The 13641-nt window shown below is 36.1% G+C and overlaps 1 protein-coding gene across 1 annotated transcript in view; it reads right to left on the bottom strand.

The window, feature by feature from the left end:
• Positions 1-5397: 5397 nt before the first annotated feature.
• The window catches only part of LOC120527412 (procathepsin L-like), a 39033-nt gene continuing 30789 nt past the window's right edge, over positions 5398-13641 (bottom strand). Inside the window, exons 7-8 of the mRNA XM_039750799.1 lie at positions 8886-8991; positions 5398-6228 (exon numbers count right to left, since the gene is read on the bottom strand). Coding sequence (XP_039606733.1) covers positions 6129-6228; positions 8886-8991 — 206 coding nt within the window. The 3' untranslated portion in view covers positions 5398-6128. The remainder of the gene's footprint in view (positions 6229-8885; positions 8992-13641) is intronic.

Raw genomic sequence — 13641 nt, forward strand, 5'->3', positions numbered from 1 at the left:
CCTGAATAGAACAATGAAATAGATAATAAAGCATTAAATAGAATAAAGTACAATAAACTAGAGTAAAATACTAAATTCAATACTAAAACCTAACAAATAACCTAATTTGTGATATAACAGACACACAAATTATCCTGAGCACCTGGACAGAGAGGTAAACTTAAAGAAAGGGCAGAATGTTAAGTTAAGTTAAAAGCCTTCCTAAATAGATAAGTTTTACGTTGTTTTTTAAAAAAATGAATGGAGTCAGCTGATCTAATTCATTTCGGGATGCCATTCCAAAGTCTGGGTGCTATTGAGCTGAAGGCCCTGCCACCCATAGAGTGCAGGTTAGTGTGAGGCACAACAAGACTACCAGAATCAGAAGACCTTAGTAGGCGAACAGGAGCATGGGAAAGGAGCTATATAAATAAAATGTATTATCATTATTTGATGTAGTCTGGTGCAAGGCCATTTAAAGCTTTCTAGGTTATTAATGGAATTTTATATTCAGTCCTGTAAGACACAGGGAACCAGTGAAGGCGAAGCAGGATGGGTGTGATGTGCTCACTGTTGCTGGTTCGTGTAAGGACTCTTGCAGCAGAGTTTTGAATCAACTGGAGCTGTGATATAAGATTAGAAGGGGCACCTGCCAACAGCGAGTTACAATAATCGATATGGGATGTGATAAAAGCATGGACAAGTTTCTCAGCATTAGAAAAGGAGAGGAATGAGCGAACATGGGATATGTTACGGAGGTGAAAGTATTAAAGTTTCTTAATCTGGTTAATGTGGACAGAATAAGAAACAGAAGAATCGGAAATGACACCAAGATTCCTTGCATCAGAAGAAGGTCTGATGAGATCACCGTTAAGAGTGACTGAAAAGGAGCTCATTTTCTTAAGTAGCGATTTAGTACCAATTTGCAGGAGTTCAGTTTTGTTGCAATTTAATGTTAAAGAGTTCTGCTCCATCCAGGTTTTAATTTCACTGAGGAAAGTTGTGAGCTGAGAAAACCCTGATGAAGTTGCCCTTTTGACATTGAAATAAAGTTGAGTATCATCTGCATAAAAATGATAGCCCAGTCCATAGCTACGAATAATATGGCCAAGAGGAAGCATATAAATACAGAAGAGAAGTGGGCCGAGGACAGAGCCCTGAGGAACTCCTTGTGTGACTGGCGTTGTGCTGGTCCTACTGTTGCCAAGACCAACAAACTCTTGCCTGTCAGGCAGATAGGACTTGAACCACTGGAGGGCAGTGCCAGAGATGCCCAGCTTGTTCTCCATTCTGGTCAGTAGAATGTCATGTCTGACAGTGTCAGAAGCTGCACTGAAGTCTAACAGAATTAATATGCTGGTTTGTCTGCTGCCATAAGCAAATCATCTGTAGAGTTTTATTTTAATTAGCCACTGTGAGATCAGAATTTTGAACATAGCCTATTAGTTGTACAGTGTAATGACCTGCCTTGGAGAATGGAAATGTAAGAAAGTAAAGTCGTTACTAAATAAATATATTTTTTAAAGTGTAAGAGTATTTAGTTTAAAAAATACTTTAAGAAGTACAATTTCATACAAAATCTACTCAAGCACAGTAATGAAAGTAAATGTATTTCATTACTTTCTACCACGGCTATTCAGCATGTTGAGGAATGGCAGTCTCACCTTAACATGTAGAGATAATGTGGATTCAACATTCTAGTTTTCCCAGCTGTACACAGTAGATAGTCAAAGTAAAAAGTAGATGTGTCAACTCGAGTGTCTTCTTGACTTCAGTATGAGGTCCAAAATCATTTTACCATCTAAATAGCTCATCCACAGTCATTTTACATAATGAGATGGGTAATATTGTAATGGAAAACTGCACATGGAATATGTCGAAAATGTCTAAGTTGTCTTACACTGTATATGGTTACTCTTTTTTTGTGGGCATAATCTGTGGTAAAAACAACTCAACAAAGAATAAGATTTGTCTATCAATCTTATGGACAAACCATACTGTGTCACCTTTCCTACATTAGACAATAGGAAAGGACACTAACTTTACATTTATTTTTGTCACTACATAATGCACCTTTTCACACATTATTCTTACATCCATCTTTTACCTGCTTAAAAAATAATAAAGTATATTCCTGACAATAGCATTATTAATTACCTTTGTTTTCAGATCAAAGCAAAATCTCTTGAAAGATCAACCATCCATCCATCCATCCATTATCCAACCCGCTATATCCTAACTACAGGGCCACAGGGGTCTGCTGGAGCCAATCCCAGCCAACACAAACAAACCCCGGGCTGGGCGTCAGCCCACCGCAGCATCCATTCATCCATTTTCAAATATTGATTTTCCTGATATAGGTTCTAAGGGAGATGGAGCTTATGTTGGCATCTTTGACCATGTTCAGCAAGATTACATACTTAAATAAAATAATAAAGGACTGCCATTGTATCATTCAGGTGGATGCTGCACATTGGTAGTGGTTGAAGTGGCTCCCCACTCACTATGTAAAGTATTTTGAGTAGTGAGAAAGAGCGCTATAGAAATGTAAAGAATTATTATTATTTTTATTATTATTACAGTCCTTTACCATGTTAAGAGGGTAATATTGTAGCAAAGATAAGAAATGAATCAGTACAATGGTGTCACCACTCCTGGCTGAGTGATTAAAGAATCTAGAGCTTCAGGAATGTTCTTGTAGCTCATCATGCTTCATGCTAAGTTCAGCCAGACTGCTTCATTGATGTTCCCAAGTCATAAAATGAAAGCAGACATGATAGGTCATGACTTTAACAAAATACATTGTTTTGTTTGTGCCTGATTTCAACCACATACTGTACGGAAAAAGAATCTGTATATAGCAGATATCTCATACGTACAGTTTTTTTTAGTATACTTCAGCTGTATTTCGATTGGTTTTGTTTATCTGCTAAACTATTAAATGTGCTTAATTAAAGCATCAAGGGACACTATCACAAATCTTTAAATTTGTCTCAAGTGCAAGTATTTGTGTATGGCTTTCATCAGATGTGCAACTAAAAAAGAAAAATCAGGTAACATAATTTAGGAGCAGGAACAAAGCCAGGGCAGATAAAAGGAGGAAAGGTTAGAGTGGAAACCAACTAAAGCACACAGTTACCTTCTCTACAGCAGGTTTCATCCATGGTATGTTAAAACTTACTACCTCTTTCACAGTTCTCTGGAGTCTGCTGCCTCTGCAGTGATGAGGTTGACCTATGTAAGGAAACACTCGGTATGAGGAGTTTCTTTATTGATTGAGGATACCCTTCTCATATTAAGGACAGGGCCCTAAGTCAAACCAGGAGTAAACCTTGTAACGTCCTATCTAAGAGGTTTAATCTATCCCAAATAAGGAAACACACAACCCGCTTTTCCTCTCATTCCATCTCAACACTTTATCTCTCCCACAGGTCATCAAATAAAATGTCCTAATTCCACAGGATGATCTTTCCACAGGAGCCTTTTTCCTAATCCTTCCTTGATCTCCTTCCGTTGGTCTTTTTATCCTCTGCTTACTTCACAAAGGAGTGTCACATTCCTCAACAGAAACCTTGAGTTGCAACAGGAGCCACTGTGTCACTTGCAAATATGTTACCAACAATATAACATCTGATCCCTGTGGTAAATCCAATAATAAACTATGGGTCTCTTACCAGTCTAAAAATTTTATTTACTGCATTTCTTGTAGAAAGTGTCCAAGAATCTACGGAGCTGAATCAGTGAGACGATTAGCAGATTGTTTCAGGGAGCATGTTCGAGATGTTAAGATCAAAGGCCTCACACAGCCTATAGTAGAACACTTCATATCCCTTGATCATAGCCACACTGATCTCTCTATCTGTGGTTTTTCACAGGTCTTCAAAGACACTTTCAAAACAGAAACAGGCAAAGTTAAGCTCATTCTCAAACTGGAATCACAGATTTATGCAGGCCTCAATGGTGTCTTAATAAAGCTTTGGAATCTCAAAGAATTTTTCATGTTTTACATGAAAATGTTTTCATTTATACATTTTAATAAATATCACTAATGTTGTAAATAGTTACTACTTGAAATGACAAATTTTGAATTTATTTTTCACAAATCACTGCAAAGCACCATTCTTAGCAGCCATTATTGTATTGACCAAATGGTAAACTCTTTTAGCTCATTCGTAATTAACCATGTTTAAATGCTATTGCTTATTAAAGAAACCTTTATAGATGTGTTAACAGAGTTAAAACTTGTTATTCTACTCAATTAATTAAGCAAATTGTCTTTCCTTTGCATGCAAATATTGCAAAATGTCCACACTGAAAGACTTCTCAAGAAATATGTCAGTCTTTTGTTGTTTTGTGAAATGGAGATTTTTCTCTGTGACAGATTTCCAAAAATGGAGAATTTCAAACAAATTTGTCTTTTACTGTCTTGAGAGAAGAGGGAAAACTGGATCTAAATATTATAGAAAACGAAGGGAGCTGCCCAAATGGGCAACTGCACAAAAGGATGAGTATATCCAAGCTTGTAGTTTGAGAAGTTGGCTTCTTCCCTAAAAACACACAGTGTCGCCCAAGACAGTGAAAAGTAAAGTTTAAATAGGCAAAGGAAAACATTGAATTGTGGATTTCTTGGTGACTCCATTTTAAACTTTCCTTATTATTTGCCAGTTTCAGATATGGATTTTTATTTGAAAGTCACTCAGGCCAGAATCCTAAAGTCACCTTTAACTGATTTAACACACTGAAGGACCCATTTTGTTCATCAAAAATCCTTGGCTGGCTGATTAGCCTTCCATATATTAAAATCATAAAATTAATTGAGCAAATATTTTTTCAAACTGCATGGAAAAGTAAAAGGGTTCCCATTTGTTAAATTTTTATAAGAAAAATTGCACTAACCACACAAGCAAAAAGAATGATAAATTAATTTTCAAAACTAACATTTACAACTAAACAAAGAGCTGTTGTTGTTATCATTACATGAAAATGTCTTTAACCTGACATTGCCTTGTGGGTTTGATAGAAAAGAATGAATGACATTTTTCACTTTGAAGATGGGGAAGTGTCAACTCAAAATTCTAATTAACCTTAACTGTAATATAAAATAGCCCACAAAATAGCTCACAAACAGATTCGCCTGTACTTTCCTCTTAAGTACAATAACACAGCTGTCGTCCTGTGACAATTCTCTGATGTCTGCCACCTCTGAAATGTTAATGTTCTCTGACTCAGCTGGAAATGAGAAGCCATCTTCTTACTAACCTCTTGATATTTATTGACATACTTTAATGTCTGAAAATTGTTAACTAAAAAGGTGTGTGTGACATATGCTGTTTGAATAAAGAGTCTTCAGTTATGATCCATAAGCTTTCATTTTATTAGAAGTATTAGCATAAAAAGCTTGATTCATCAAATTTCAGACCTGAGCATTCTTACAAACTGGTAGAGTTACAGAATAATGAATGTAGTACATGGAGTTTGTAATCTTCAGCCTGAATTAATATAATTAGCAGAACATCAATTTTTAAATCTGCACAGAGTAACAACTTTGACTAACAAACACATTTTTTAGGCTTTGAGTCATAGTGGTCAGTGCTGATGAATGAGTCCTGCAATGCTTAGGCAAAATTTTGAATCTAGGTTTTGAAAGAAAATGTTTGCTGTTCTGAGACTCCTATTTAATGTATGACAAATATTACAAAGTGCCATGTGTTCACTTTTCAGAATTAGGCTGATCTTATTTTAGGTTTTAGTTAAAAACAAAATAAAACTGCTCATCTTTACTGGGGATTTCTATGCCACAATACAATGATGTCCAGGAAATTTTGATATGTTGTTGATCAAACACATTTATAATAATCTTATCCATTTCAAAGCTATGGGAATCAAGTAATTATCAGGGCAACATCTGGCACAAGGAGGTACCAACTCTGGATAGTGAGCTAGCCCAGTTTATGCAGTGTTTGTGTTTAACATCAATTAACAAATTTAAAATGAAAAAGCTTTTTAACTGTTTTTTCTTCACAGATTGCCTGAATGAAGTTATGATGAATCTTTGGTAAATGCTCAGCAGCAGAGTGCAGTGACAGATTTGGCTTTGAGGTTTGCATCAGCTCATGCAGTCAAGTATCAACCTTGGGATCGAAAGGTCATCACATTGTTGGATAAGAAGCCAAACAGCTTATTCCACAATTGTTGTTTCGATTTCGGATCATTTGAATGTATCCTTGATTTCCCCAGTCAGTACCCCAACTGCAAAGAAAAAAGTAAAACATAAAGTTACAATATACTGTATGGGAATAATGTATATGTTACCGTTAGTACAGGTGTGCCCCAGGGCCCTGTCCTGGGGCCCCTCCTTTTCAATATTTACCTCCTTCCCATTGGAAATATCTTTCGTAAATATAATATTAGCTTCCACTGTTATGCTGATGACACCCAGCTCTATCTCACTAGCAAACCTACTGTTTCTTACTGATTGCATAGCAGAAATCAAATCCTGGTTTTCTCAAATTTTCTTAAATTAAATAGTTACAAAACTGAGGTTCTCCTCATTGGTACAAAATCAGCATTATCCAAAACTGATCATTTTTCCTTTGTTATTGATAATTCCTCTGTCTCCCCTTCCCCACAGGTTAAGAGTCTGGGTGTCATCCTTGACAGCACTTTATCCTTTCAGTCCCACATCAAGAACATCTCCGGTCTGCATATTTCCACTTGCGTAACATTAATTGTATTCGCTCCTCCCTCATTCCCCACACAACTGCTCTCCTTGTTCATAGCCTTGTCACTTCTCATCTGGATTATTGCAATTACATTTTCTTTGGTCTTTCTCACAAATCTCTTTATAAGCTTCAACTGATCCAGAATTCAGCTGGCTGCATCATTACTAGAACCCCCTCTATTCACCATATCACTCCCATTTTGCAGAAGTTTCATTGGCTTCCAGCTCAGTTCCGAATTCAATTCAAAATTCTCCTACTAACTTTTAAGGCTATCCACAACCTTGCCCCTCCATATCTGTCTGACCTCCTCCATGTTGCCATTCTCTCCCATACCCTTAGGTCCTCTTACTCCATCCACTTGACTGTCCCTTCGTCCATCTTACCACCATGAGGAGCAGAGCATTCAGTTGCTTTGCTCCCAAGCTCTGGAACTCACTACCATCTGAGCTTAGAAATATTGAATCATTCTCACTTTTCAAATCTAAACTTAAAACTCATTTGTTTAGGACTGTTTTTGCTCTTTGATTACAATTGCTCTGTCTGATTTTAATTTTTTATATTTTAGTTTTGTTTATAATCTGTGTTTTTTCTATTGTTATGTGTCCTTGAGTGTTTAGAAAGGTGCCTACAAATAAATAAAATGTATTCTTATGTTCAGAACATGAAAAATGAAAAGATTCTCAGTTAAATTGAATATTTTTACTTTTGGGATTCTACTCCCTAGTACTTTAAGTCATAGAAAATAACTGCCAGCACTACTTTTTGGAAACATCTTAAACGATTTGGGGTACCCCTTTACTGTTTGCAGGTGCAAATGTATATGTAAAGAATTTTGGAGAGCATTGGGGCAAACAGACATCCCCATTCAATGTAAGCAGACAAGCATTTTAATGTAAACAATTTTGTAAAGTGAATTTTGTAGAGTGAGGTGGGGGTCCCCTTTCCAATTCTGTAAATATGAATGTATATTACAATGGAGTAGCTCATGTAACTGTTAAGTTTAATCTTACACTCTCTGATGTGATCATGTATCTTATTTCCTGTCCACAATACAGCCCCTACTTCAGGCATGTGTTCACACTGTTTGTCAGTGCTGTCAATCACCTCTTCTGCATCCTTTACTTGCATCAAGCCACCTCCAAATGCACCTGACAGGATGTAAGTTAGCATAATATTAATAGAAATTGTTGAATAAAAAATTTAGCGACAAATAAAAATACACTTGATTATCAATTAAATTAGTTGAAGCATTTTTCAGATTTTGGGGTAAATACTTTTCCTATTGTAGAGGGATTTTTTACCACTAAATATTCATATATCAAAATGTCCTTTTCAAACAGACACATTCTGACACATACACTGTTCTGTTCATGTAAAATCCTGCCAAAGTTCAGCTTTTTAACTTTTTGATCAGTGAGTGAGTGAGTGAGTCATCTTTGCATTTTGTAGTGACACAGTACTCCAGGTGAAGTGTCACTAGTGTATTATATACTGTAAGTGTAAGCCTTGATTTTAGCTCCATATCTCATGATGTATAACCTAACTTATTACTGGCCTTCTTCAATGCTTCTATTCACTGTGTGGATGTACACAGTGATAAGTCCACTACGACTCCTAGGTCCCTCTCATAGGGAGAACATTCAAGTCTAAGCCCTCCCATTGTGTATTCAAATATAACATTTCTACTTCCTACATATAATACTTTACATTTACTTACATTAAATTTCATCTGCCACAAATCTGCCCATTCCTGATTACTACCTAAGTCCCTCTGTAGTAATTTAGCTGATTCTACATCATCTGCCCTTTCACCTAGTATGGTATCATCTACAAACTTTGGGAGACATTCTTTATCATTTTTATCTTAGTTGTTATTTAATTATCTTCTTTAAGTTTCTTTTAATTGTTTAATCATGTTCTCTCTATCTTATTTCAACCAAGTATATTAGTGTATTTTATGGAGCCGGGACAATTCCCACAACAGACCATAACATAAATTCAGTTTGGGGTCCTTTCATGAGTTGTAAGGTCCCCCAGTGTTGCAGTAACTTAAGGCTTACCATGGATTGGCATACATTTTTGGGTAGATTTCTATCATGTGCCGGAAATACTGAAATTATAGATTCAGCTCCCCCTAACCTAAGCGCATACAGTAAGACTTTTGCAATAGATGGGTTGATGTACCTGTTCTTAACCAACCAGTAGTCAAAGTCATTCTCATTATCATATCCCACCAGCAAAACAGCATGGTTTATCTTTTGACTGCTGCATAATGGCTCATAGTAGATACCTGTTAAGTAAACAGAGAGAAAATTTTATACGAATTGTCACTTTACCCCACTATTTTCATTTTTTGCAATCTTTTTTATGCACATATCTCATCTAAGAGCAACTACGGTTTTATCTCATACCAAATGTAACCTCTAAATACCTAATTTATGAGGAAACCCATTTTCTTCTCATTTAACCAGCAGGAGACCAGTACACCTCTGCTGCTGTAGGATGAAGAAATACCACTGATATTTCAACTAGTATTCTGAACTGATGCAAAAACAACCTAATTTATGGTTGAAGGGTATAAATTATTGTTTAGATGAGAGAAAGAACGATAAATTTGTCTTCTACTTATAGTCCATATGGCTATAAATGTGGAGACGTAGCAAATGCAATGTAGGTTCAATGTGCCTGTATGTCACAGTGAATTTAATAGAAAGCCATGAATAGATTTAAAGTAAAATTTACAAGAAGGGACATGTTATGTAACAGGGTGATTCCAAAAGCAGGTATTACTAAACAAAAAGAAAGGAGAATACTGAATTTTTCCAATCAGTGAAAATATATCAAGGGAAATGGTACCACCAGAATGGCACTTGGCAGAGAAAGGTTTGCTCATGCCAATGTACCTGTAGATACTCAAGGGAAACGGGGGTCAGAAGTACCAGTACAACAAAGAAAAAAATATTTTCCTGGCTGGAAACATCTGTAGATGGCAGATGACCCAGCTGTTAACATAAATGCCTGTCCATGCAAAAGACTATGGGAGAGCAGGAAGGCATAGTAAGAGTTTGTCAGACCGCCTAACAGACAAGTAGCATCACATGGCCACTAGCTGGGGAAACTGAGGCCAATACCCATTTCATGCGCTATAAAGTTAACAAGACACTTAGTACTCCAGTTGCTCCAAAAGCTTGATGAACACCGAAAACACTGTCAAGATTACTCGTACTGAGCACAGAGACTCGCATGCTGGGGAGGGTAGATGGCTGATGAGACGCAAGGCACACAGACAATGATACCTACCAGTTTCACCAGAGAGACACCGGGTCCAGTGAGAGAGGGATGAGTCACAAGAGGACCGAGTGAAATTGACAGATAAGAAGTAACACTTGTTTTGGAAAACAGGCATTTGGAGAACAACGTGTTTCAGTAGGACTCTTAGGACATTAATTGTTATGGTAACACAGCGCACAACTTGGACTTCGCACCACCAAAGGTATCATCCTCCACTGTTATGTTTTAATGAACTTTCAGAGTGTGGACTGTGTGCTTTCTTTTAAAGGATTTTATCCACTTTTATCTTCATGGTGTATTTTATATTGTCTTGTGAAATACAAGTTACTATTATAAGATAAAGAAACCTGTGCACTATTACCTTTAAATTGCAAGAGTTCCCAGATTCTTAATAAAATTTGGTGGTGTAGTTGGATATTTTAACTGTGTTTTTGTTAGATTATCTATAAGAGTTACCTAGACACCCACTACATACACATTAACACCCCCTTATCATATTGGGCCAGTTTATAGCTGTTTATTAACCTAATGCACAAATCTTGGTTGGACAAGAATACACATTCAAAAACACAGATACAGGAAACATGTGCAAACTCCATGCAGACAGTGGCCAGTCTGGAATTTGAACACAGAAGTCAGATGCCGTAGCTGTTATGCTATTCAGAGAGTCTTTAGAGGGCATGTTCAAGAAACTAAAAGGTGACCCTCCTTATCTAAATTGAAACTGCCCTGCTGTTTAGAATGCAGCTTTCATCTCATAAAATGTTTTCAAATGCAACAGGCACTGCTGTTTTCAGAGAGGATGCATCGTGTAATGTGCTGTCCTGTCTAGTTTAGAGGTCTTGAAGGGATGCAATAGACTCACTACTACTAATCATATATGTATACAGTATTTTTTAATTAAACATTAAGTTCATTGAAAAACATAAAAGACTATTATGAAGAGGCTATAATGTTTGGGACCAGAAACGGAACAAATACAATTAGGATAACAGTAAGTAGTCTTAAAATATTTTAAAAATTTATGCAAAGTATCCAGCATAAAAAAATGGCAGCCTTACTGCTGACAAACAAAATGAGGTGTTATGCACACATATGTAATGCAGTGGTTCTCATGGTAAAACACCATGTAACTGCAGAATTTTGTTCCAAACACCTTCTGTTTTAACTTGAACTCTTAGCCTAATAAAGCAAAATGTTAGTTCCTGGTTTCTATGTTTTAGCATTAACTTTGCAACAACAAAACAAAGCTTAGTAAATTTTAATTAAAACCAAGCCTTTATGGGGGTTAATGTATTTTTAACATGGTTTTTAAGATTTATATCATTATCATAATTTTCATACTTCTTTGCCTGGTGTTCTGATTATTTAAAAATAAGTTTCCTAATGAGCACATTCATGGGTTTACTACTGAAGTGTTGTTTGCACTGTGTCTGTTCATCCCATTTTTGTTGTGATTATTAGAACACAATTAAGTAGCAAAGTACACAGAAAAATGATCTTGAATTATTCCAAAAAAACAACAAAAGAGAGCATTTAAAGCTATAGCAAAAAATACAAATATTTCTCAATGTCTTACAAATGTAAAAAACCCTACTGCTGTCTTTCTCTAAGTACAGAATAACAGAAGAGAAAAAAAAAAACAAAAAGTGATTGTGAAACAGATTGGAAAAAAGTCTTCAGCCACATAGGAGTCCCAGGTATGAGTCTTAGAGCCACTGATATGATGTATTTGTCTGTTCCTTCCACCATCAAGATGTCTGGCCCAGTCTAAGAACAGTAACCCATTCATTGACAGTCAACTGTTTGAAAGGAAAAAAATCTCCCTGCTCTACTATATATTATCTTTAACTAGATGAAAATGTCTGCTGACAAAAGCAACTGTATTAATCACTGCTGGTGGTGTGCTAACATACTCTTCAAAACAAGTCATCTTAAAATGAACAGGGTTTGCCCATCTGAGACCCCAGCTCTTCTCTACAACTATCTGGTTTTCATTTTATAACTGTCTATAACTTTCTAAAATACCTTGTAAACTAGAAGGTAATCTTTTAATTGACTTAAAAGCAAGTAACATTCCATACAAACAGATCAAACTTAACAAAACTAAATTTAATTGAATCCCTACCCATGAGAAAGAGAGGAAGGCCAATAGCCAGAGTAAAACTTTAAGATTAGAAAAGAGGGAAGAAAATCCTTTTCCCCAATACAGACGCTTATTCCAAAATGCTATTGATTAGATCCTGCCAGGTTTTAAAAAACTTTTGAACAGATCCTCAAAGTGAAAACTAGATTTTTTCCTATTTTAAATAGTATATAACATCAGTTACCCACAGACTTTAAAGAGGTGGCCTAGGATTCTTCTACTTGAGCAAGATAAGTCTACGTGCTAATAGTGAAGTAAAAGCAATTACAGTTTGTTTGTCCTTCTACACTTTAAGCCCATCTGGCAGGATACCAAACACAGCTATTAATGGATTAGGAGTGATTGTGACACTAAGGCTGTCTGATAGGCATTTAAAGATTTTTGTCCAGAATAATGTTAATTTGGTGCACGCCCAATACATGTGACCCAGTGAGGCTAGTGCTCATTTGCAACATTGGCAGGTTGGATCTTGAACTGGAAACATTTTTGACAATTTTAAACAAGATAGATGTGCGCAATAAACAATTTTAAGTTGAATAACTGAATGCTTTGTGCACAAGGAGCTAGAGTGAATTCTGTACACGGCTGCCTTCCACTCCTTTTCTGAATTTTGAATACAAGATCCTTTTCCTACAGTACTCTGGGATGTTTGGATTCCAAATAAATGAGGTTATGAGTGAATATAATTTCTTTAAAATGATTTGTTAATGTATATGGGGATCCTTTGAAACAGAAAATATGCTTAGGAAGGATATTCATCTTCACAGTGTTAATTCTCCCTGCTAAAGTAAGATGGAGGGTAGACCATCTATGCACATCTTGTTTAAGTTTTTCCATGCAGACAGCAACATTTTTTTTGAAAAAGAGCTGTATGTTTACTTGTGATATTTAACCCTAAGTACTTAAACTGATCGACAAAGATAAAAGGGAAGATTTCTAATCTAATGTTGCATGCTACAGAGTTCACTGCAAAAAACACACTTTAATTCAAATTAATTTTGAGTCCAGATATCTTTCAAAATTCTGCTAGTGCTGTTAGGACTACAGGCACAGTATTTTATAGTTCTGATATATATAGTACCATATCATCTGCATTTACTGATATTTTCTGTTCAAGTTCTTCTCTGATAATCCCATTTATCTCAGAAGCATTTCGAAAGTGAACTGCTAATGGCTCAATGGTGATTGCAAATAGCAGTGATGACAGGGGGCATCCTTGTCTAGTACCACGTTGTAGTTTAAAGTAGTCTGAAATAATGCTGTTTATACAACCTGAAACTGCAGGACTGGTATACAGTAGTTTGATCCATGCACACATGTTCGTGTCAAACTCAGATTTGTGCAATGTAGTTAATAGGTAGTCCCATTCAACCATCAAATGCTTTTTCTGGCATCCAACGATAATAAGATCTAAGCGGTTTTAGACTTTATGGGAAAATATCTTACACTAAACAGGTGATAAAGATTGAAAGCTAAGTGGGAGCGTTTAATAAATCCAGTTTG

This window comes from Polypterus senegalus, chromosome 1 (genome assembly GCF_016835505.1).
Source record: "Polypterus senegalus isolate Bchr_013 chromosome 1, ASM1683550v1, whole genome shotgun sequence".
Taxonomy (NCBI): domain Eukaryota; kingdom Metazoa; phylum Chordata; class Cladistia; order Polypteriformes; family Polypteridae; genus Polypterus; species Polypterus senegalus.